This window comes from Oncorhynchus mykiss, chromosome 23, assembly GCF_057628025.1.
Source record: "Oncorhynchus mykiss isolate SJ-2025 chromosome 23, ASM5762802v1, whole genome shotgun sequence".
Taxonomy (NCBI): domain Eukaryota; kingdom Metazoa; phylum Chordata; class Actinopteri; order Salmoniformes; family Salmonidae; genus Oncorhynchus; species Oncorhynchus mykiss.
The window spans coordinates 43839033-43866044 of NC_143044.1; the positions used below are offsets into that span (position 1 = coordinate 43839033).

A 27012-nucleotide genomic window follows, 5' to 3' on the forward strand; every position below is an offset into this window, starting at 1 on the left:
GTCTGTCCATGTCTGTTATATCTAGACTGAGGAGAGAGATGTCTGTCCATGTCTGTTATATCTAGACTGAGGAGAGAGATGTCTGTCCATGTGCATAATATCTAGACTGAGGAGAGAGGTGTCTGTCCATGTGTATTATATCTAGACTGAGGAGAGAGGTGTCTGTCCATGTGTATTATATCTAGACTGAGGAGAGAGGTGTCTGTCCATGTCTGTTATATCTAGACTGAGGAGAGAGGTGTCTGTCCATGTCTGATATATCTAGACTGAGGAGAGAGGTGTCTGTCCATGTGTGTTATATCTAGACTGAGGAGCGAGATGTCTGTCCATGTCTGTTATATCTAGACTGAGGAGAGAGGTGTCTGTCCATGTCTGTTATATCTAGACTGAGGAGAGAGGTGTCTGTCAATGTGTATTATATCTAGACTGAGGAGAGAGGTGTCTGTCCATGTGTGTTATATCTAGACTGAGGAGAGAGGTGTCTGTCCATGTCTGATATATCTAGACTGAGAAGAGAGGTGTCTGTCCATGTCTGTTATATCTAGACTGAGGAGAGAGGTGTCTGTCCATGTCTGATATATCTAGACTGAGGAGAGAGGTGTCTGTCAATGTGTATTATATCTAGACTGAGGAGAGAGATGTCTGTCCATGTGTATTATATCTAGACTGAGGAGAGAGGTGTCTGTCCATGTGTATTATGTCTAGACTGAGGAGAGAGGTGTCTGTCCATGTGTATTATATCTAGACTGAGGAGAGAGGTGTCTGTCCATGTGTGTTATATCTAGACTGAGGAGAGAGGTGTCTGTCCATGTCTGTTATATCTAGACTGAGGAGAGAGATGTCTGTCCATGTGTATTACATCTAGACTGAGGAGAGAGGTGTCTGTCCATGTGTATTATATCTAGACTGAGGAGAGAGGTGTCTGTCCATGTCTGATATATCTAGACTGAGGAGAGAGGTGTCTGTCCATGTGTATTATATCTAGACTGAGGAGAGAGGTGTCTGTCCATGTCTGATATATCTAGACTGAGGAGAGAGATGTATGTCAATGTGTATTATATCTAGACTGAGGAGAGAGATGTCTGTCCATGTCTGTTATATCTAGACTGAGGAGAGAGGTGTCTGTCAATGTGTATTATACTGTATCTAGACTGAGGAGAGAGGTGTCTGTCCATGTCTGTTATATCTAGACTGAGGAGAGAGATGTCTGTCCATGTCTGTTATATCTAGACTGAGAAGAGTGGTGTCTGTCCATGTGTATTATATCTAGACTGAGGAGAGAGGTGTCTGTCAATGTGTATTATACTGCATCTAGACTGAGGAGAGAGGTGTCTGTCCATGTCTGTTATATCTAGACTGAGGAGAGAGATGTCTGTCCATGTCTGTTATATCTAGACTGAGGAGAGAGGTGTCTGTCCATGTGTATTATATCTAGACTGAGGAGAGAGGTGTCTGTCAATGTGTATTATACTGTATCTAGACTGAGGAGAGAGGTGTCTGTCCATGTCTGTTATATCTAGACTGAGGAGAGAGATGTCTGTCCATGTCTGTTATATCTAGACTGAGAAGAGAGGTGTCTGTCCATGTCTGTTATATCTAGACTGAGGAGAGAGGTGTCTGTCCATGTCTGTTATATCTAGACTGAGGAGAGAGGTGTCTGTCCATGTCTGTTATATCTAGACTGAGGAGAGAGGTGTCTGTCCATGTCTGTTATATCTAGACTGAGGAGAGAGATGTCTGTCCATGTCTGTTATATCTAGACTGAGGAGAGAGATGTCTGTCCATGTGCATAATATCTAGACTGATGAGAGAGGTGTCTGTCCATGTGTATTATATCTAGACTGAGGAGAGAGGTGTCTGTCCATGTGTATTATATCTAGACTGAGGAGAGAGGTGTCTGTCCATGTCTGTTATATCTAGACTGAGGAGAGAGGTGTCTGTCCATGTCTGATATATCTAGACTGAGGAGAGAGGTGTCTGTCCATGTGTGTTATATCTAGACTGAGGAGCGAGATGTCTGTCCATGTCTGTTATATCTAGACTGAGGAGAGAGGTGTCTGTCCATGTCTGTTATATCTAGACTGAGGAGAGAGGTGTCTGTCAATGTGTATTATATCTAGACTGAGGAGAGAGGTGTCTGTCCATGTGTGTTATATCTAGACTGAGGAGAGAGGTGTCTGTCCATGTCTGATATATCTAGACTGAGGAGAGAGGTGTCTGTCAATGTGTATTATATCTAGACTGAGGAGAGAGATGTCTGTCCATGTGTATTATATCTAGACTGAGGAGAGAGGTGTCTGTCCATGTGTATTATGTCTAGACTGAGGAGAGAGGTGTCTGTCCATGTGTATTATATCTAGACTGAGGAGAGAGGTGTCTGTCCATGTGTGTTATATCTAGACTGAGGAGAGAGGTGTCTGTCCATGTGTGTTATATCTAGACTGAGGAGAGAGGTGTCTGTCCATGTGTATTATATCTAGACTGAGGAGAGAGGTGTCTGTCAATGTGTATTATACTGTATCTAGACTGAGGAGAGAGATGTATGTCAATGTGTATTATATCTAGACTGAGGAGAGAGGTGTCTGTCCATGTCTGTTATATCTAGACTGAGGAGAGAGATGTCTGTCCATGTGTATTACATCTAGACTGAGGAGAGAGGTGTCTGTCCATGTGTATTATATCTAGACTGAGGAGAGAGGTGTCTGTCCATGTCTGATATATCTAGACTGAGGAGAGAGGTGTCTGTCCATGTGTATTATATCTAGACTGAGGAGAGAGGTGTCTGTCCATGTCTGATATATCTAGACTGAGGAGAGAGATGTATGTCAATGTGTATTATATCTAGACTGAGGAGAGAGGTGTCTGTCCATGTCTGTTATATCTAGACTGAGGAGAGAGATGTCTGTCCATGTCTGTTATATCTAGACTGAGGAGAGAGGTGTCTGTCAATGTGTATTATACTGTATCTAGACTGAGGAGAGAGGTGTCTGTCCATGTCTGTTATATCTAGACTGAGGAGAGAGATGTCTGTCCATGTCTGTTATATCTAGACTGAGAAGAGAGGTGTCTGTCCATGTGTATTATATCTAGACTGAGGAGAGAGGTGTCTGTCAATGTGTATTATACTGTATCTAGACTGAGGAGAGAGGTGTCTGTCCATGTCTGTTATATCTAGACTGAGGAGAGAGATGTCTGTCCATGTCTGTTATATCTAGACTGAGGAGAGAGGTGTCTGTCCATGTGTATTATATCTAGACTGAGGAGAGAGGTGTCTGTCAATGTGTATTATACTGTATCTAGACTGAGGAGAGAGGTGTCTGTCCATGTCTGTTATATCTAGACTGAGGAGAGAGATGTCTGTCCATGTCTGTTATATCTAGACTGAGAAGAGAGGTGTCTGTCCATGTCTGTTATATCTAGACTGAGGAGAGAGGTGTCTGTCCATGTCTGTTATATCTAGACTGAGGAGAGAGGTGTCTGTCCATGTCTGTTATATCTAGACTGAGGAGAGAGGTGTCTGTCCATGTCTGTTATATCTAGACTGAGGAGAGAGATGTCTGTCCATGTCTGTTATATCTAGACTGAGGAGAGAGATGTCTGTCCATGTGCATAATATCTAGACTGAGGAGAGAGGTGTCTGTCCATGTGTATTATATCTAGACTGAGGAGAGAGGTGTCTGTCCATGTGTATTATATCTAGACTGAGGAGAGAGGTGTCTGTCCATGTCTGTTATATCTAGACTGAGGAGAGAGGTGTCTGTCCATGTCTGATATATCTAGACTGAGGAGAGAGGTGTCTGTCCATGTGTGTTATATCTAGACTGAGGAGCGAGATGTCTGTCCATGTCTGTTATATCTAGACTGAGGAGAGAGGTGTCTGTCCATGTCTGTTATATCTAGACTGAGGAGAGAGGTGTCTGTCAATGTGTATTATATCTAGACTGAGGAGAGAGGTGTCTGTCCATGTGTGTTATATCTAGACTGAGGAGAGAGGTGTCTGTCCATGTCTGATATATCTAGACTGAGAAGAGAGGTGTCTGTCCATGTCTGTTATATCTAGACTGAGGAGAGAGGTGTCTGTCCATGTCTGATATATCTAGACTGAGGAGAGAGGTGTCTGTCAATGTGTATTATATCTAGACTGAGGAGAGAGATGTCTGTCCATGTGTATTATATCTAGACTGAGGAGAGAGGTGTCTGTCCATGTGTATTATGTCTAGACTGAGGAGAGAGGTGTCTGTCCATGTGTATTATATCTAGACTGAGGAGAGAGGTGTCTGTCCATGTGTGTTATATCTAGACTGAGGAGAGAGGTGTCTGTCCATGTGTGTTATATCTAGACTGAGGAGAGAGGTGTCTGTCCATGTGTATTATATCTAGACTGAGGAGAGAGGTGTCTGTCAATGTGTATTATACTGTATCTAGACTGAGGAGAGAGATGTATGTCAATGTGTATTATATCTAGACTGAGGAGAGAGGTGTCTGTCCATGTCTGTTATATCTAGACTGAGGAGAGAGATGTCTGTCCATGTGTATTACATCTAGACTGAGGAGAGAGGTGTCTGTCCATGTGTATTATATCTAGACTGAGGAGAGAGGTGTCTGTCCATGTCTGATATATCTAGACTGAGGAGAGAGGTGTCTGTCCATGTGTATTATATCTAGACTGAGGAGAGAGGTGTCTGTCCATGTCTGATATATCTAGACTGAGGAGAGAGATGTATGTCAATGTGTATTATATCTAGACTGAGGAGAGAGATGTCTGTCCATGTCTGTTATATCTAGACTGAGGAGAGAGGTGTCTGTCAATGTGTATTATACTGTATCTAGACTGAGGAGAGAGGTGTCTGTCCATGTCTGTTATATCTAGACTGAGGAGAGAGATGTCTGTCCATGTCTGTTATATCTAGACTGAGAAGAGAGGTGTCTGTCCATGTGTATTATATCTAGACTGAGGAGAGAGGTGTCTGTCAATGTGTATTATACTGTATCTAGACTGAGGAGAGAGGTGTCTGTCCATGTCTGTTATATCTAGACTGAGGAGAGAGATGTCTGTCCATGTCTGTTATATCTAGACTGAGGAGAGAGGTGTCTGTCCATGTGTATTATATCTAGACTGAGGAGAGAGGTGTCTGTCAATGTGTATTATACTGTATCTAGACTGAGGAGAGAGGTGTCTGTCCATGTCTGTTATATCTAGACTGAGGAGAGAGATGTCTGTCCATGTCTGTTATATCTAGACTGAGAAGAGAGGTGTCTGTCCATGTGTATTACATCTGCAGATTAGGCAGTTCCCTATATTGTGCCCTTTGACCAGAGCCGTATGTGCATGACAGTATATAGAGTATAGGGTATGATTTGGGATCCGTCTCTTCTGAAGGGCTATAGCATTGCTGTCTTACCTCTGAGGTCGGTCTGAGCGCGTCCTGCCCCAGTGTGTGTGTTCTGTCGGTTCATGTGCATGGACATGCTCAGCGGAGTGTGTCTCTGTTCCTCCAGGTAGGTCACGTCCTCCAGCTGAGCCCAGCTGGTGGCTGAGGGTGTGCATGAAGCGGGCAGGTGGGGACAGAGCAGGAGAGGTGAGAAAGTAACAGTTAGCTTTGAATCACATACAGCATTATATTAGCTCATGCCAGCATCTTGAGGCGGTTTGGCTGTCAAGCCAGGGTGAGTTAGTTCACAGTAAAGGTTAGAGAGGAGGGCGGAATGGAGGGATGCAATATGGCTGTTCCATGGAACTGTCCTCCAACCCCCTCTGAATGACCTTTCCATGGACTTGCTCCCCTCCCTCTGCGGGGCTGTTCCAGATGCCACCCAGACCCTGTGGATTAATTAGCTCTGCAGCCAAATATCTTATTCAAGGAGAGAAAGCCTTCACACTGACACTGCTGTGTCTGAAGGCCAGCTCTGCGGCCACTATCTTCAATGGGATTAGAAGTGTGTGTGTTTTTTTCTTCTCTGGCCCAGCTGTGGGAGCTGCAGCCTCCAAGCCAGTCAAAACAGGAAATCTTCATGACTATAAGGGATGTCTACAACAACGTCAGACCACAGCCTCAACGGGGATGTGATGGTAACAGTAGATGTACTAATGCACTGTCCAGCCAGCCAGCTATCACAACACATTTCAGAAATAAACTGAATGCTACTGTCTCCTCTATAATGTGATGTTCACCCAATCTCCCGCTCCCTTTATGAGGAGTATTATAGACAGAGATATTATAGATATAGATATTATAGACAGAGCTATTATAGATAGGGTTATTATAGACAGGTACTATAGACAGATGTACTATAGACAGAGGTATTATAGACAGAGGTACTATAGACAGAGGTATTATAGACAGAGGTACTATAGACAGAGGTACTATAGACAGAGGTATTACAGACAGAGGTACTATAGACAGAGGTACTATAGACAGAGGTACTATAGACAGAGGTACTATAGACAGAGGTGCTATAGACAGATGTATTATAGACAAAGGTACTATAGACAGAGGTACTATAGACAGAGGTACTATAGACAGAGGTACTATAGACAAAGGTTTTATAGACAGAGGTATTATAGACAGAGGTATTATAGACAGAGGTATTATAGACAGAGGTGCTATAGACAGAGGTATTATAGACAAAGGTTTTATAGACAGAGGTACTATAGACAGAGGTACTATAGACAGAGGTACTATAGACAGAGGTACTATAGACAGAGGTATTATAGACAGAGGTGCTATAGACAGAGGTATTATAGACAGAGGTATTATAGACAGAGGTATTATAGACAGAGGTATTATAGACAGAGGTATTATAGACAGAGACATTATAGACAGGTAATATAGACAGAGGTATTATAGACAGAGGTGCTATAGACAGAGGTATTATAGACAGAGGTATTATAGACAGAGACATTATAGACAGGTATTATAGACAGAGGTGCTATAGACATAGGTACTATAGACAGAGATATTATAGACAGGTATTATAGACAAAGGTATTATAGACAGAGGTATTATAGACATAGGTACTATAGACAGAGGTATTATAGACAGAGGTGCTATAGACAGAGGTATTATAGACAGAGATATTATAGACAGAGATTATAGACAGAGGTATTATAGACAAAGGTATTATAGACAGAGGTATTATAGACAGAGGTACTGTAGACAGAGATATTATAGACACCCCTCTCTCTCTCTCCTCCCTCCATCCATCCATCTTTCTCCTCCCTCCATCCCTCTCTCACCTCCCTCCATCCCTCTCTATCACCTCCCTCCATCCCTCTCTATCACCTCCCTCCATCCCCCTCTCTCTCCTCCCTCCCTCCATCCCTCTCTCTCTCTTCCCTCCCTCCACCCATCCCTCTCTCCATCCTCTCTCTCTCCCTCCATCCTGCTCACACTATCCCAACAGGCTTCTCTCTCATTAGGTAAAGTATCCCCCTCCCTCTCTCTCACCTCCCTCCATCCCTCTCTATCACCTCCCTCCATCCCCCTCTCTCTCCTCCCTCCATCCATCCCTCTCTCTCTCCTCCCTCCCTCCACCCATCCCTCTCTCCATCCTCTCTCTCTCTCTCCATCCTTCTCACACTATCCCAACAGGCTTCTCTCTCATTAGGTAAAGTATCCCCCTCCCTCTCTCCTCCTTTTCCACCTCCTCCTTTCTTTCCTCTCCCTTCATCTTCTCAGACAGTTCTCTCCTCCTGCACTTCAAATCTCTCTCTCATGCTCCCTTTCTATCTCTCTCTCTCTTTTTCTCTCTGATAGAAACTGTTAAAGCCTGGAGCTTTGACGTTTGTCTGCCGTGGTAGACCAGCCAATCCATGGCCTCCTCTTCTCTCACCTTTCTCTCATTCCTGGCAGAGTTCCTCTGTCTAGAGTCTATGTTCTTTTGCCCATCTTAATCTTTTATTTTTATTGGCCAGTCTGAGATATGGCTTTTTCTTTGCAACTCTGCTTAGAAGGCCAGCATCCTGGAGTCGCCTCTTCACTGTTGACGTTGAGACGGGTGTTTTGAGGACTTGTGAGGCGTCTGTTTCTCAAACTAGACACTATAATGTACTTGTCCTCTTGCTCAGTTGTGCACTGGGGCCTCCCACTCCTCTTTCTATTCTGGTTAGAGACAGTTTGCGCTGTTCTGTGAAGGGAGTAGTACACAGCGTTGTACGAGATCTTCTTGGCAATTTCTTGTGTGGAATAGCCTTCATTTCTCAGAACAAGAATAGACTGATGAGTTTCAGCAGAAAGGTTTTGTTTCTGGATGTTTTGAGCCTGAAATCGAACCCACAAATGCTGATGCTCCAGATACACAACTAGTCTAAAGGAGGCCAGTTTTATTGCGTTTAATCAGAACAACAGTTTGCAGTTGTGCTTACATAATTTCAAAAGTGTTTTCTAATGATCAATTAACGTTTTAAAATGCTAAGAGTGGATTAGCTAACACAATGTGCCATTGGAAGAAAGGAGTGATGGTTGCTGATAATGGGCCTCTGTACGCCTATGTAGATATTCCATAAAAACAACCGTTTCCAGCTACAACAGTCACGGGGAGGCAGGTAGCCTAGTGGTTAGAGAGTTGGAGTAGTAACCGACAGGTTGCAAGATCAAATCCTGAGCTGACGAGGAAAACATCTGCCGTTCTGCCCCTGAACAAGGCAGTTAACCCACCGTTCCTAGGCCGTCACTGAAAATAAGAATTTGTTCTTAACTGACTTGCCTAGTTAAATAAAGGTCAAATTAAATATATATATTTTTTACAACATTAACAATGTCTACACTGTATTTCTGTTCAATTTGATGTTATTTTAATGGACAAAAAATACATGTGCTTTTCTTTCAAAAATAAGGACATTTCTAAGTGACCCCAAACTTTTGAAAGGTAGTGTACGTTTCACAATATTTAGATGCAAACCTGACAGCTGGGAAAGAGATACAGTTCTGTGTGTTTCCTGTCCTTCATGAGATCACCAACATAAACACACTCGACATGACTGTCCTTTAAGTGTCCACGGACCATTCCCACATTCTCAAAAATAGAAATATTGTTTCATTATTCAAACTTTTGATGTCCAAGGGTCTCTCTGTGTTCCACAGTTTGCAATTCAACTGGAACACTACAGAGCATAGAGGCAGCGTATTTTATGACCGTCCATAAAACAGCCTGCTCTCCCACTCTACGAGAGAGAACACTCTGTAGAGCGGACACACTGATCTGGACCGGAACCAACCTGATCCTTCACAGGAGCGTTATGACAACCTGAAGGGAAGGCTCGTTAATACAGCTCATCTCCCATGAATGCCTCTGTTCTGAATAGCAAGACAATGATACAGTAAGATCAGTCAGGAATGGCAGCCTGTTATGTAACTGACATTTTTAAGATGCATTTAGCCAGATTTTGGAGAATAAGCTATTTGAGGCATGCCATAATTGTCACAATTCGATACGCATATACATTTTCTCCGTAATGTTCCCTTCTCCTCAATGTGTTTTGGCTAAAAGCCTTTGAGGAAAATAACTCTGCACTCTGTTATTTACACACACATGCCAGGCAGTTTTCAGAACACTTGATTTTAGACTTGCAGCCTCAACATGGAGATAAGAGAACAGAATGTGGAAAATAAACATATTTTCCCCGGAATCAAACAAACGACTGTCATCATTCTCTTGCTCTGTTCAGAGAAACAGGGGGAGGAGGGACACTTCATAAGGTCACAGTCAAGGTTAATCTGTAGGTCAAAGGTCAAAGGTTAGGATATATGTGTAGGTTATATGTGACTTGTTTCAGGAAGCTAGGCGTATGTCGCGGGTCACTACTTTACAGGAGAGCTGTTTGAACGTAAACGTAAAAAAATCCAAATCGTTTTTTTGGCATCTGTAAATACGAATAAAATTGTTAAATAACCAGCATAGTTGGTTAAGCCACAGGAAAAGCCAGCGACCTTCCCGCTACATATGATTAGCTGAGATAATGAGTGGGTGTCACGCATCCCTCCGGAACTTTCATTCGCACACCTGTACCCTATTCCCATTGACTAGTACTTGTATAAGTGTGCCTTTCGGTTTCCATTAGGGTGTCGATTATTGTTACAATGTCTGTTTTATTTATTTATTTTTATTTCACCTTTATTTAACCTGGTAGGCTAGTTGAGAACAAGTTCTCATTTACAACTGCAACCTGGCCAACTGCGACCTGGCACCTGTTGGTGCGTGTGAGTACCTGTGCTGTGTGTATTGGGCTTTCGGGCCCTTGTGGATTGCGCAGGTGATTACGGGTCTCGTCCCGTGTGTTAATCATTGTGTGCGTGTGTTATTTATTTGAGGTACTCCTCGCTATTTTGTTATGGTTTCAACCCTGTGTTTTTGTATAGTGTTTGTTAGATCTTAGTCTCCGTGCCTTTACACAACACGTCGTAATTTGGGTACAATAAAAAAAAAAATATTACGCATTCCTGCGTCTGTCTCCCGAATCATTTATAACAGCGTGACAGTGGGTTGGACATGCAGAGATGTGTTTGGATTGGTCTGCCATATATACTTCTATCTATTTCAGCTGGTCTGTTTGTGTAGGTAATCCTGTCTAACGTGGCTTTAAAAAAAAGTACTGTGTAGAAACTTTTGACAAAAGATTCAACTAGTATCCATTTCAGAGCACTCTCGTCTGAGTGTGCCAGATGCCGGCTAGCTGACGTTAGATGGCTGCCTTGCTGTTACGTTCCCCAGTTTATGTGTTGTAGTTTGTGTATTTGCATGTGTTTTATTTCAGGAAATGGCTTCCTGAAATCCTCAAGCAGCTGATTGGTCGACTCCAGAGCTAATTGGAGAGCTGACCCCGCCCCCTCGTCAAGACACAGCTGTCTCCAGTTACATTCATTCTGAAGCTATATAAAAGCCAGTGTTCTGTTCAGGAGAGTGAGATTTTTGGAGGTAGGGATTGCATAGAGAGATTTTTGAGGTAGGGATTGCTGAGAGAGATTTTGCTGAGGTCATTGCAGAGCGATTGTTTGTGATAGAGATTTGCTAGAGATATTTTGCTGGGAGGTTGATTTTAGAGTGATTGATTGTGATAGAGAGATTTTGCTAGAGGTTCATTTTGGATGGGAGTTCATTGCTGGGAAGTTGGTAAGTTTTTAGAGTTTGTTGCTCAGATAGAGCTTATTTGATGTACTTTATTTCTTAGTTTGTTTGTAAAATTGTTTAATATTCTGTTTAATTTGTTCCCAGGGGGAAGGGGAAGGCACCTTGGGAGTGTTTAGGCAAGAGGCCCGCGGGCACACATATACCCGTAGTATATTCATTGTCTAGGTACACTAGGTAAGACCTGGGCGGACCACCCCCTGTATTTTGGTTAGGGCACCAGGTGGTGCTAAATTAGGTAAAAGTGGTTAGGCAGGTAAGATAGGAGAGGGGGGCTTTGAGATTTACTTTCTTTGCTTTGGTTCCGTCCAGCCCCTTTTCCCCATATTACCGTGTACAGGAATAAAGTCCTTGTAAAACGGTACCACATTCTGTCTGTCATCCTTACTCGCACCTACAGTCCATACCTCTTTCGCTTCACAGGGAGTTTAGTTGTAGCAGGGGGTTGCGTTCCCTCTTCATAGAGGCGTGCGTAACACTTGCTAGTTAACATTTAGTTTATGATCTGTCTGTAGTAACGTTATCTCAGAATGCCATTTTCCATTGCTAGTTATAGCCTAATGTTAGATAGCTAACTAGCAAACATTGAACCTATTCAATCGGTTTGTATTTTGCTGTACTCTATGGATTAGGATTATGGCTCATTGTTAAGACAGCATGTCTAAACAAAAGACTCCACTTCACCAGGTGATTACATTACCCATCAAGTTAGCCAGGTCTGTCTGACTGTGGTTATGGCTATCTATTGTATAATAATGCCAAAATATTTGTATCTGGAATTTGTCTTTCAGCATCAGTAAAACTCACCCGACCTCCACCAGTCATACAAGTAGAACGGTCTAATACCTCCCATCAAAAAAAGGAGCTGGCCCAAGCAAGCACAGGTTACACCTGAAGCATGAGGACTTGTGGCGAGTGCAGCGAACTTCATCAACAACTACGCAGATGAGCTGAAATACCTTCTATGCTCGCTCCGAGGCAAGCAACACCGAATCATGCATGAGAGCATTAGCTGTTCCGGATGAATGATCCGAATGATGAATGATTACTGACCCGTAGCACTCACGTCTGTAGCCACAAAGTGCTTTCAAAGGCTGGTTATGGCTGGACAAAAAGAACACCTATGTAAGAATAATATTCATTGACTACAGCTCAGCATTCAACACCATAGTGCCCTCAAAGCTCATCACTAAGCTAAGGACCCTGGGACTAAACACCTCTCTCCGCAACTGGATCCTGGACTTCCTGACGGGCCGACCCCAGGTGATAAGAGTATGTAACAACACATCCACCACACTGATCCTCAACAAGGGGGCCCCTCAGGGGTGCATGCTCAGTCCCCTCCTGCACTCCCTGTTCACTCATGACTGCACGGCCAGGCCCGACTCCAACACCATCATCAAGTTTGCCGATGACACAACAGTGGTAGGTCTGATCACCGACAACGATGAGACAGGCTATAGGGAGGAGGTCAGAGACCTGGCCATGTGATCAAGGCAAATAAGATGATTGTGGACTATAGTAAAAGGAGGACCGCGCATGCTCATCATCGTCCAAAAGGCTCATCATCGTCCAAAAGGCTTCTTAACAGCTTCTACTCCCAAGCCATAAGACTCCTGAATAGCTAATCAAAAGGCTACCCAGATCCCTCTTTTACGCTGCTACTCTCTGTTCATTATCTGTGCATAGTCAAATTAACTCTACCTACATGCACATATTACCTCGACTAACCGGTGTCGCCGCACATTGACTCTGTACCGGTACCCCCTGTATATAGCCACACTATTGTTATTTTACTGCTGCTGTTCAATTATTTGTTCTATATTTTACTCAACACTTACTGCTGCTGCTCTGTTTATCATCCATGCATTGTCACTTTATTTTTTGTATCTTTTTTTCCCACTTCAGTTTATTTTAGTAAATACTTTCTTAACACTTTTTTGTCTTTAAACTGCATTGTTGGTAAAGGGGTAGCAAGTAAGCATTTCACCTGTTGTATTCGGATGCATGTGACAAGTTCAATTTGATTTGATTTGAATTTGACTCACCTGCGACAGAGTTAGGGCGAGGCATGAGGCACAGAGGGATGGAGTGAGCAGACATGCTGTCCAGGTGTCTCTCTGGGATCTTGTTGAGGCTGTAGGTGGAGGCAGCCATGTTCTCGTCCACACGGTACAGGAACGAATCCATACCAGACCTCTGGCTCTGCCACAGCTTCAGGTTGCTGCCCCGTGAGAAACCCCCCTCACTGTATTTACCCCCACGCTCAGCGTTCTCAGGGTAGGTAGTCAGGGTGGCTGGAAGGAAGGAAGGAACAACCAGAGGAGAGGGGTCAGGGGTAAGAGTGAAGGAAGGGTTGCCTTAGCCCAATATGTACTCTTAAGGGGCCTAACACAGACTGTCTCTGGAAGACAAAACAGACACATACTCCATCTAAACGTGAATCGATTCTCAATTGCGATTCGGGTTCCAGAAACATTTTTTATTTATTTCACCTTTATTTAACCAGGTATGACAGTTGAGAACAAGTTCTCATTTACAACTGTGACATGGCCAAGATAAGCAAAGCAGTACGACAAAAACAACAACACAGAGTTACACATGGGATAAACAACAGGTAGTTGGTTGGATGGGCTATTTACAGATGGGCTGTGTACAGCTACAGCGATCAGTGACCTGCTCTAACAGCCGATGCTTGAAGTTAGTGAGGGAGATATAAGTCTCCAGCTTCAGTGATGGTTGAAATTTGTTTCAGTCATTGGCAGCAGAGAACTGGAAGGAAAGGCGGCCAAAGGAGGTGTTGGCTTTGGGGATGACCAGCAGCCACCTGGAGCGCGTGCTACGGGTGGGTGTTGCTATGGTGACCAGTGAGCTGAGAAAAGGCGGAGCTTTACCTAGCAAAGACTTCTAGATGACCTGGAGCCAGTGGGTTTGGAGATGAATATGTAGCGAGGACCAGCCAACGAGAGCATACAGGTCGCAGTAGTGAGTAGTATATGGGGCTTTGGTGACACAATGGATGGCACTGTGATAGACTGCATCCAATTTGCTGTGGGTAGCGATCGGTTAAAGAGCATTCATTTAGTTTTACTAGCGTTTAAGAGCAGTTGGAGTCTTTTTCAAGGTTTGCTAACACAGTGTCCAAAGAAGGGTCAGATGTATACAGAATGGTGTCGTCTGCGTAGAGGTGGATCAGAGAATCACCAGCAGCCAGAGCGACATCATTGATATATACAGAGAAAGGAGTCGGCACGAGAATTGAACCCTGTGGCACCCCCATAGAGACTGCCAGAGGTCCGGACAACAGGCCCTCCGATTTGACACACTGAACTCTATCTGGGAGGTAGTTAGTGAACCAGGCGAGGCAGTCATTAGAGAAACCAAGGCTGTTGAGTCTGCCGATAAGAATGTGGTGATTGACAGAGTCGAAATCCTTGGCCAGGTCGATGAAGACGGCTGCAGGGTACTCTTTTCTATCGATGGTGGTTATGATATTGTTTAGGACCTTGAGCGTGGCTGAGGTGCAGCCGTGACCAGCTCGGAAATTGGATTGCATAGCGGAGAATGTACGGTGGGATTCAAGATGGTCGGTGATCTGTTTGTTCACTTGGCTCTTGAAGACTTTTGAAAGGCAGGGCAGGATGGATATAGGTCTGTAACATAAAGCCCTTAACTTTCATATTGCATCCAAATAATTTCACAAATGCAAAATACACACTTACTGTACTACGTTTTAACCGGTTTTATCACAGTTTTAGCCGATAGTATATATCAGTGACAACACGTTTCTGGTGTCCTTCTTCCATTACACAAAGGTGTTCGGAACATGCTACTGTAGATAGCTAATTAACACAGGTCGTCCCTTTGTCCCTTCCATCTGTCTTCAGTAAACATGCACTGTAACATGGAGATATGGCCGTGTGGGAACACTAACCCTATAAAGGTGTGTTTTAACATTTTGTTTTCTAGAAAATTAATACCCGCTAACATGAAAGATAAGGTCCTTATGCTTCCAAAACCGTAACGCAAGTGTTGCATGTTAATGTGCAGACCAAGAGTCAGGGCTCTTAACAAAACAAAACATACAGAAGACCCCTTCGTCCATTGACTCTTATGTATAATGTAATGGAACTGAGAGTCATGATCAAGGGCTAGGGTTGCCTTTGCTACGGCCATGCTCGATGACCTAACGACACAACCAGTCATGTAAATGTCTGTAGTATACTACACATGAAAAGCTATCCGACTGATATTCTGTTCTCTGATATACGGTGTCCTGTTTTCTCTAAGGAATAAACTGTGTTTTGTGTTCTGAGTGTGTGCGTGTGTTTTGAGTGTGTATGCGTGTGTGCGTCTCTTACGATGTGCATATGTGTGTGTGTATATAGTCCATCCCCCTCACCGATGATGCCGCTGTCCCGGCTCTCCAGGGTGGAGGTGGGGCTGGAGACAGATCCGTAGGCGTGGTCCTTATTCTGATTACCCCTGGGCATGGCACCATCGGTGCCAGGCAGCAGGGTGGAGCAGGGGGAGCCGGCCGGGGGGGAGGCTGTGCTGCTGGTCAGGGTGGAGCATGGACTGATCCTCTGGTTACCAGCCAGGCCCTGGAGGAGAAACACAGAGTCAGATGACAGTACTAGTTACAACACAGCCCAGAACACCAAGACATTTGAGACCACATCAAAAGGAGAGGAGGAAGTAGTCACATGTTGAGACTCCATAGGGTTCTGTGTAGGTTTATCATTCTCAGGAACCAGCAGTACTGAAGCTTCCATTTTATATCTAGCAGCAGAATGATTCCACAGCATTGCTGAGTGTGAGAGAGAGAGAGCTTTAAACAGGAGGGGAGTGATGGAGGGGTGGAGAGGTGAAGAGGTGGGGAGGTGGAGGGGAGGAGTGATGGAGGGGTGGAGAGGTGAAAGAGGTGGGGAGGTGGAGGGGAGGAGTGATGGAGGGGTGGATGGGTGGAAGAGGTGGTGAGGTGGAGGGGAGAAGTGGTGGATGGGTGGAAGAGGTGGAAGAGGTGGGGAGGTGGAGGGGATGAGTGATGGAGGGGTTGAGAGGTGGAAGAGGTGGGGAGGTGGAGGGGATGAGTGATGGAGGGGTTGAGAGGTGGAAGAGGTGGGGAGGTGGAGGGGAGGAGTGATGGATGGGTGGAGAGGTGGAAGAGGTGGGGAGGTGGAGGGGATGAGTGATGGAGGGGTTGAGAGGTGGAGGAGGTGGGGAGGTGGAGGGGATGAGTGATGGAGGGGTTGAGAGGTGGAGGAGGTGGAGGGGATGAGTGATGGAGGGGTTGAGAGGTGGAAGAGGTGGGGAGGTGGAGGGGAGGAGTAATGGAGGGGTTGAGAGGTGGAAAAGGTGGGGAGGTGGAGGGGAGGAGTGATGGAGGGGTGGAGAGGTGGAAGAGGTGGGGAGGTGGAGGGGAGGAGTGATGGAGGGGTGGAGAGGTGGAAGAGGTGGGGAGGTGGAGGGGAGGAGTGATGGAGGGGTTGAGAGGTGGAAGGGTGAAAAGGTGGGGAGGTGGAGGGGAAGAGTGGTGGAGGGGTGGAGGAGTGGTAGGTGGATGGGTGGTAGGTAGAGGGGTGAAGAGGTGGGGAGGTGGAGGGGAGGAGAGGGGAGAGGCAATTAATGGCCTGATTTTTGGAGATAAAGAAAGGTCCCCCTCTTCCCTCAGTCAGTAGGCTTTAGCTACACTGAAGAGATCTCTAGCAACTGTAAGAATCCTACCTACTGCAGCCCAATTGAAAGTTTATAGTATATATATATATTACATATTACATCTTACATATCTCTCTATACACCCCACCATTACGGCATAACACCACTACACTATACCACCACTACAGTATAACACCACTAAAGCATACCACCACTACAGCATAACACCATTACAGCATACCACCACTACAGCATAACACCATTACAGCATAACACCACTACAGCATACCATCACTATAGCATACCACCACTACAGCATAACACCACTACAGCATACCACCACTACAGCATAACACCACTACAGCATACCACCACTACAGCATAACACCACTACAGCATAACACCACTACAGCATACCATCACTACAGCATACCACCACTACAGCATACCACCACTACAGCATACCACCACTACAGTATAACACCACTAAAGCATACCACCACTACAGCATAACACCACTACAGCATAACACCACTACAGCATACCATCACTATAGCATACCACCACTACAGCATAACACCATTACAGCATACCACCACTACAGCATAACACCATTACAGCATAACACCACTACAGCATACCATCACTATAGCATACCACCACTACAGCATAACACCACTACAGCATACCACCACTACAGCATAACACCACTACAGCATACCACCACTACAGCATAACACCACTACAGCATAACACCACTACAGCATACCATCACTACAGCATACCACCACTACAGCATACCACCACTACAGTATAACACCACTAAAGCATACCACCACTACAGCATAACACCACTACAGCATAACACCACTACAGCATACCATCACTATAGCATACCACCACTACAGCATAACACCACTACAGCATACCACCACTACAGTATAACACCACTAAAGCATACCACCACTACAGCATACCACCATTACGGCATAACACCACTACACTATACCACCACTACAGTATAACACCACTAAAGCATACCACCACTACAGCATAACACCATTACAGCATAACACCACTACAGCATACCATCACTATAGCATACCACCACTACAGCATAACACCACTACAGCATACCACCACTACAGCATAACACCACTACAGCATACCACCACTACAGCATACCATCACTACAGCATACCACCACTACAGCATAACACCACTACAGCATACCACCACTACAGCATAACACCACTACAGCATACCACCACTAAAGCATACCACCACTACAGTATAACACCACTACAGTATAACACCACTACAGTATAACACCACTACAGCATACCACCACTACAGCATACCACCACTACGGCATACCACCACTACAGTATAACACCACTACAGTATAACACCACTAAACCATACCACCACTACAGTATAACACCACTACAGTATAACACCACTACAGTATAACACCACTACAGTATAACACCACTACAGTATAACACCACTACAGCATACCACCACTACAGCATACCACCACTACAGTATAACACCACTACAGTATAACACCACTACAGTATAACACCACTACAGTATAACACCACTACAGCATACCACCACTACAGCATACCACCACTACGGCATACCACCACTACAGTATAACACCACTACAGTATAACACCACTACAGCATACCACCACTACAGCATACCACCACTACAACATAACACCACTACAGTATAACACCACTACAGTATAACACCACTACAGCATACCACCACTACAGCATACCACCACTACGGCATACCACCACTACAGTATAACACCACTACAGTATAACACCACTACAGCATACCACCACTACAGCATACCACCACTACAACATAACACCACTACAGTATAACACCACTACAGTATAACACCACTACAGTATAACACCACTACAGTATAACACCACTACAGCATACCACCACTACAGCATAACACCACTACAGTATAACACCACTACAGTATAACACCACTACAGCATACCACCACTACAGCATACCACCACTACAACATAACACCACTACAGTATAACACCACTACAGTATAACACCACTACAGTATAACACCACTAAACCATACCACCACTACAGTATAACACCACTACAGCATACCACCACTACAGCATAACACCACTACAGTATAACACCACTACAGTATAACACCACTACAGCATACCACCACTACAGCATAACACCACTACAGTATAACATTACTACAGCATACCACCACTACAGCATAACATTACTACAGTATAACACCACTTCAGCATAACACCACTACAACATAACATTACTACAGTATAACACCACTACATTATAACATTACTACAGTATAACACCACTACAGCATACCACCACTACAACATAACATTACTACAGTATAACACCACTTCAGCATAACATTACTACAGTATAACACCACTACAGCATAACACCACTACAACATAACATTACTACAGTATAACACCACTACATTATAACATTACTACAGTATAACACCACTTCAGCATAACACCACTACAACATAACATTACTACAGTATAACACCACTACATTATAACATTACTACAGTATAACACCACTTCAGCATAACACCACTACAACATAACATTACTACAGCATAACACCACTACAACATAACATTACTACAGTATAACACCACTACATTATAACATTACTACAGTATAACACCACTTCAGCATAACACCACTACAACATAACATTACTACAGTATAACACCACTACATTATAACATTACTACAGTATAACACCAAATCAAATCAAATCAAATCAAATTACTACAGTATAACACCACTACAGCATACCACCACTACAGCATAACACCACTACAACATAACACCACTAACAGCTAGCATGCTCCACCAGTCTAATTGGTTAGCCACACTGCATCAGTCCATACCTATACAGTCCATAATATATCTTGCGAAAGCAACATGTAACACCACAACTCTCCACCATTCAGTCCAGGGGGGTCATTTCATCATGATGACACTCTCTCATTTCAGTTTAAGGGCTTTATTGGCATGGGAAACATATGTTTACATTAACAAAGCAAGTGAAGTAGATAATAAACAAAAGTAAAATAAATGATAAAAAATGAACAGTAAACATTAAACTCAAACGTTCCAGAAAGAATGAAGACATTTTAAACGTCATATTATGGCTATATACAGTGTTGTAACAATGAGCAAATAGTTAAAGTATAAAAGGGAAAATAAATAAACATAAATATGGACTGTATTTATAATGGCATTAGTTCACTGGTTGCCCTTTTCTTGTGGCAACAGGTTTACAAATATTGCTGCTGTGGTGGCACACTGTGGTATTTCACCTAATAGATATGGGAGTTTATCAAAATTTGATTTTTTCTTATTTTTTTAAATGTTTGTGTAATCTGAGAGAAATATGTGTTTCTAATATGGTCATACATTTGGCAGGAGGTTAGGAAGTGCAGCTCAGTTTCTACCTTATTTTGTGGGCAGTGTGCACATAGCCTGTCTTCTCTTGAGAGCCAGCTCTGCCTATGGCGGCCTATGGCAGTCTAAAGAAGGCCAGTTGTATTGCTTCTTTAATCAGAACAACAGTTTTCAGCTGTGCTAACATAATTGCAAAATAGGTTTTCTAATGATCAATTAGACTTTTAAAATGATAAACTTGGATTAGCTAACACAACGTGCCATTGTTAACTAACCTCCAGACGAGCTTCAATGCCATACAACTCTCCTTCTGTGGCCTCCAACTGCTCTTAAACGCAAGTAAAACTAAATGCATGCTTTTCAAACTACAAATACCTGGGTGTCTGGTTAGACTGTAAACTCTCCTTCCAGACTCACATTAAGCATCTCCAATCCAAAATTAAATCTAGAATCGGCTTCCTATATCGCAACAAAGCATCCTTCACTCATGCTGCCAAACATACCCTCGTAAAACTGACCATCCTACCGATCCTCGACTTCGGTGATGTCATCTATAAAATAGCCTCCAACACTCTACTCAACAAACTGGATGCAGTCTATCACAGTGCCATCCGTTTTGTCACCAAAGCCCCATACACTACCCACCATTGCAACCTGTACGCTCTCGTTGGTTGGCCCTCGCTTCATACTCGTCGTCAAACCCACTGGCTACAGGTTATCTACAAGTCTCTGCCAGGTAAAGCCCCACCTTATCTCAGCTCACTGGTCCCCATAGCAGCACCCACTCGTAGCACGTGCTCCAGCAGGTATATCTCCCTGGTCACCCCCAAAGCCAAATCCTCCTTTGGTCGTCTTTCCTTCCAGTTCTCTGCTGCCCATGACTGGAACGAATTGCAAAAATCTCTGAAGCTGGAGACTCACATCTCCCTCACTAGCTTTAAGCACCAGCTGTCAGAGCAGCTTACAGATCACTGTAACTGTACATAGCCCATCTGTAAACAGCCCATCTATCTACCTACCTCATCCTCATACTGGTATTTATTTATTTATTTATTTAGCTCCTTTGCACCCCAGTATCTCTACCTGCACATTCATCTTCTGCCGATCTACCATTCCAGTGTTTTACTGCTATATTATAATTAATAATAATAATTATAATTATAATACTTCGCCACCATGGCCTATTTATTTCCTTAACTTACCTCATTTGCACTCACTGTATATATACTTTTTGTTTTCTTTTGTTCTACTGTATTATTGACTGTATGTTTTGTTTATTCCATGTGTAACTCTGTGTTGTTGTATGTGTCGAATTGCTACGCTTTATCTTGGCCAAGTCGCAGTTGCAAATGAGAACTTGTTCTCAACTAGCCTACCTGGTTAAATAAAGGTGAAAAAAAAAATTGGAACACAGGAGTGATGGTGGCTGATAATGTGCCTCTTTACGCCTATGTGGATATTCCATAAAAAAATCTGCTGTTTCCAGCTACAATAGTCATTTCTAACATTAACAATGTCTACACTGTATTTCTGATCAATTTGATGTTATTTAAATGTTCTTTCCTTTCAAAAACATGGACATTTCTAAGTGAACTAAAACTTTTTAATGGTAGTGTATATATATATATAAAAACAGTTACATAGTTGGCAGTGATAGGAGAACACTGAGGATGGATCAAACAGAGTGAAAAGAAGGAAGCCTGTACATAATAAAAAATATTCCAAAACATGCATCCTGTTTGCAATAAGGTACGAAAGTAAAACAGCAAAAAATGTAGCAAAGAAATTAACTTTGTCCTGAACACAAAGCGTTATATATGGGACAAATGCAACACATCACTGTGTTGCAACACATTTTTTCCGGCCACAACTTGCAGACTTGTTTACGTGTTGCTGTGCGTTTTGTTGCCAACCTTACTTTGCTACCTGACAACTTTACGGTTTTTACTTTTTAATTACCATTTATATTTTTGATTTTTCCCTCAACTTTTTTTTCATTCAACTTTTTCACTCCGGACGCTTTATCTGGATCTGGATCCTCAGGACCTCCAACAGCCGAAGCTAAGTAGTAACATTAACATGATGCCTTCTAATGCAGTCGCTGTACTCATAATATACAGGAGAACGATCGCCTTACGGTGAGGATAGCTGTGCTGCAAGCCCAGCTTCAGACGCAATCGTTAGGCAAGGGTAATTTCAGTGTAGGAAAGGATGGAACAGCGTCTGTGCCACCAGTAAGTACAGATAGTAACGTTAGTGTAAATCCCCTCGCACAGTCCCCGCAGCCGGACAACTTTCTCATGGTTTCTGGAGGGAAATGCTGTAGGAATGCTCAACCGGTGTCGCTCATTCAGCAGACAGAAACTTTCAACCCGTTTTCCCCATTAAGCAACGAGTCGGAGTCAGAGGCCGAGCCTTCTCTTGTCTCTACTCCTCCCGTTACGGGGTCTGAGACGCCGAAGCTTCCCACCATTAGCTCTGACAAATAGAAAACTCTAGTCATTGGCGGCTCCATTACCCGCAGTATTAGACTTATAACGAATCATCCAGTGATCATACACTGTTTCCAAGGGGACAGGGCTACCGACGTTAAGGCTAATCTGAAGATGGTGCTGGCTAAAGCTAAAACTGGCGAGTGTAGAGAGTATAGAGATATTGTTATCTACGTCGGCACCAACGATGTTAGGATGAAACAGTCAGAGGTCACCAAGCACAACATAGCTTCAGCATGTAAATCAGCTAGAAAGATGTGTCGGCATCGAGTAATTGTCTCTGCCCCCCCCCCCCAGTTAGGGGGAGTGATGAGCTCTACAGCAGAGTCTCACAACTCAATCGCTGGTTGAAAACTGTTTTCTGCCCCTCCCAAAAGATAGAATTTGTAGATAATTGACCCTCTTTCTGGGACTCACCCACAAACAGGACCAAGCCTGAGCTGCTGAGGAGTGACGGACTACATCCTAGCTAGAGGGGTGCTCTCATCTTATCTACCAACATAGACAGGGCTCTAACTCCTCTAGCTCCACAATGAAATAGGGTGCAGGCCAGGCAGTAGGCTGTTAACCAGCATAGTGGAGTCTGCCACTAGCACAGTCAGTGTAGTCAGCTCAGCTATCCCCATTAAGACCGTGTCTGTGCCTCAACCTAGGTTGGGCAAAACTTAACATGGCAGTGTTCGCCTTAGCAATCTCACTGGGATAAAGACCTCCTCCATTCCTGTCATTATTGAAAGAGATCATGATACCTCACATCTCAAAATAGGGCTACTTAATGTTAGATCCCTTACTTCAATGAACTAATCACTGATCATAATCTTGATGTGATTGGCCTGACTGAAACATGGCTTAAGCCAGATTAATTTACTGTGTTAAATGAGGCCTCACCTCCTGGCTACACTAGTGACCATATCCCCTGTGCATCCCGCAAAGGTGGAGGTGTTGCTAACATTTACAATAGCAAAAAATTACGTTTTCGTCTTTTGAGCTTCTAGACATGAAATCTATGCAGCCTACTCAATCACTTTTTATAGTTACTGTTTACAGGCCTCCAGGGCCATATACAGCGTTCCTCATTGAGTTCCCTGAATTCCTATCGGACCTTGTAGTCATAGCAGATAATATTCTAATCTTTGGTGACTTTAATATTCACATGGAAAAGTCCACAAACCCACTCCAAAAGGCTTTCGGAGCCATCATCGACTCACTGGGTTTTGTCCAACATGTCTCTGGACCTACTCACTGTCACAGTCATACTCTGGACCTAGTTTTGTCCCATGGAATAAATGTTGTGGATCTTCATGTTTTTCCTCATAATCCTGGACTATCGGACCACCATTTTATTACGTTTGAAATTGCAACAAAAAATCGGCTCTGACCCCAACCAAGGAACATCAAAAGTCGTGCTATAAATTCACAGACAACACAAAGATTCATTGATGTCCTTCCAGACTCCTTCTGTCTACCCAAGGACGTCAGAGGACAAAAATCAGTTAACCACCTAACTGAGGAACTCAATTTAGCCTTGCGCAATACCCTAGATGCAGTTGCACCCATAAAAACTAAAAACATTTCTCAGAAGAAACTCCCTGGTATACAGAAAATACGCGAGCTCTGAAGCAAGCTTCCAGAAAATTGGAACGGAAATGGAGCCACACCAAACTGGAAGTCTTCCGACTAGCTTGGAAAGACAGTACCGTGCAGTATCGAAGAGCCCTTACTGCTGCGCGATCATTCTATTTTTCCAACTTAATTGAGGAAAATAAGAACAATCTGAAATTCCTTTTTGATACTGTCGCAAAGCTAACTAAAAAGCAGCATTCCCCAAGAGAGGATGGCTTTCACTTCAGCAGTAATAAATTCATGAACTTCTTTGAGGAAAGGATCATGATTATTAGAAAGCAAATTACGGACTCCTCTTTAAATCTGCGTATTCCTTCAAAGCTCAGTTGTCCTGAGTCTGCACAACTCTGCCAGGACCTAGGATCAAGAGAGACACTCAACTGAACTACTGAAAGAGCTGCTTCCTGTGCTTGGCCCTCCTATGTTGAACATAATAAACGGCTCTCTATCCACCGGATGTGTACCAAACTCACTAAAAGTGGCAGTAATAAAGCCTCTCTTGAAAAAGCCAAACCTTGACCCAGAAAATATAAAAAACTAATCGGCCTATATCGAATCTTCCATTCCTCTCAAAATTAAAAAAAAAGGCTGTAGCGCAGCAACTCACTGCCTTCCTGAAGACAAACAATGTATACGAAATGCTTCAGTCTGGTTTTAGACCCCATCATAGCACTGAGACTGCACTTGTGAAGGTGGTAAATTACCTTTTAATGGCATCAGACCGAGGCTTTGCATCTGTCCTTGTGCTCCTAGACCTTAGTGCTGCTTTTGATACCATCGATCACCACATTCTTTTGGAGAGATTGGAAACCCAAATTGGTCTACACGGACAAGTTCTGGCCTTGTTTAGATCTTATCTGTCGGAAAGATATCAGTTTGTCTCTGTGAATGGTTTGTCCTCTGACAAATCAACTGTAAATTTCGGTGTTCCTCAAGGTTCCGTTTTAGGACCACTATTGTTTTCACTATATATTTTACCTCTTGGGGATGTTATTCGAAAACATAATGTTAACTTTCACTGCTATGCGGATGACACACAGCTGTACATTTCAATGAAACATGGTGAAGCCCCAAAATTGCCCTCGCTAGAAGCCTGTGTTTCAGACATATGGAAGTGGATGGCTGCAAACATTCCACTTTTAAACTCAGACAAAACAGAGATGCTTGTTCTAGGTCCCAAGAAACAAAGAGATCTTCTGTTGAATCTGACAATTAATCGTAATAGTTGTACAGTCGTCTCAAATAAAACTGCGAAGGACCTCGGCGTTACTCTGGACCCTGATCTCTCTTTTGACGAACATATAAAGACTATTTCAAGGACAGCTTTTTTCCATCTACGAAACATTGCAAAAATCAGAAACTTTCTGTCCAAAAATGATGCAGAAAAAAATGTATCCATGCTTTTGTTACTTCTATCTTAGACTACTGCAATGCTCTACTTTCCGGCTACCCGGATAAAGTACTAAATAAACTTCAATTAGTGCTAAATACGGCTGCTAGAATCCTGACTAGAACCAAAAAATTTTATCATATTACTCCAGTGCTAGCCTACCTACACTGGCTTCCTGTTAAGGCAAGGGCTGATTTCAAGGTTTTACTGCTAACCTACAAAGCATTACATGGGCTTGCTCCTACCTATCTCTTTGATTTGGTCCTGCCGTACATACCTACACGTATGCTACGGTCAAAAGACGTAGGCCTCATAATTGTCCCTAGAATTTCTAAGCAAACAGCTGGAGGCAGGGCTTTCTCCTATAGAGCTCAATTTTTATGTAATGGTCTGCCTACCCATGTGAGAGATGCAAATTCGGTCTCAACCTTTCAGTCTTTACTGAAGACTCATCTCTTCAGTGGGTCATATGATTGAGTGTAGTCTGGCCCAGGAGTGTGAAGGTGAACGGAAAGGCTCTGGAGCAACAAACCGCCCTTGCTGTCTCTGCCCGGCCGGTTCCCCTCTTTCCACTGGGATTCTCTGCCTCTAACCCTATTACAGGGGCTGAGTCACTGGCTTACTGGTGCTCTTTCGTGCCATCCCTATGAGGGGTGCGTCACTTGAGTGGGTTGAGTCACTGATGTGATCTTCCTGTCTGGATTGGCGCCCCCCCTTGGGTTGTGCCGTGGCAGAGATCTTTGTGGGCTATACTCGGCCTTGTCTCAGGATGGTAAGTTGGTGGTTGAAGATATCCCTCTAGTGGTGTGGGGGCTGTGCTTTGGCAAAGTGGGTGGGGTTATATCCTTCCTGTTTGGCCCTGTCTGGGTGTATCATCTGATGGGGCCACAGTGTCTCCTGACCCCTCCTGTCTCAGCCTCCAGTATTTATGCAGCAGTCGTTTATGTGTCGGGGGGCTAGGGTCAGTTTGTTATATCTGGAGTACTTCTCCTGTCCTATCCGGTGTCCTGTGTGAATTTAAGTATGCTCTCTCTAATTCTCTCTTTCTTTCTCTCGGAGGACCTGAGCCCTAGGACCATGCCTCAGGACTACCTGGCATGATGACTCCTTGCTGTCCCCAGTCCACCTGGCTGTGCTGCTGCTCCAGTTTCAACTGTTCTGCCTGTGATTATTATTATTTGACCATGCTGGTCATTTATGAACATTTGAACATCTTTGCCATGTTCTGTTATAATCTCC

At 43.7% G+C, this 27012-nt stretch overlaps 1 protein-coding gene across 1 annotated transcript in view; it reads right to left on the minus strand.

Annotated features, from left to right (window-relative positions):
- LOC110503130 (protein TANC2) overlaps window positions 1–27012 on the minus strand; it is a 173565-nt gene that overhangs the window by 80866 nt on the left and 65687 nt on the right. The window contains exons 3-5 of the mRNA XM_090217504.1: window positions 15527–15728; window positions 13173–13421; window positions 5403–5534 (exon numbers count right to left, since the gene is read on the minus strand). Coding sequence (XP_090073630.1) covers window positions 5403–5534; window positions 13173–13421; window positions 15527–15728 — 583 coding nt within the window. The remainder of the gene's footprint in view (window positions 1–5402; window positions 5535–13172; window positions 13422–15526; window positions 15729–27012) is intronic.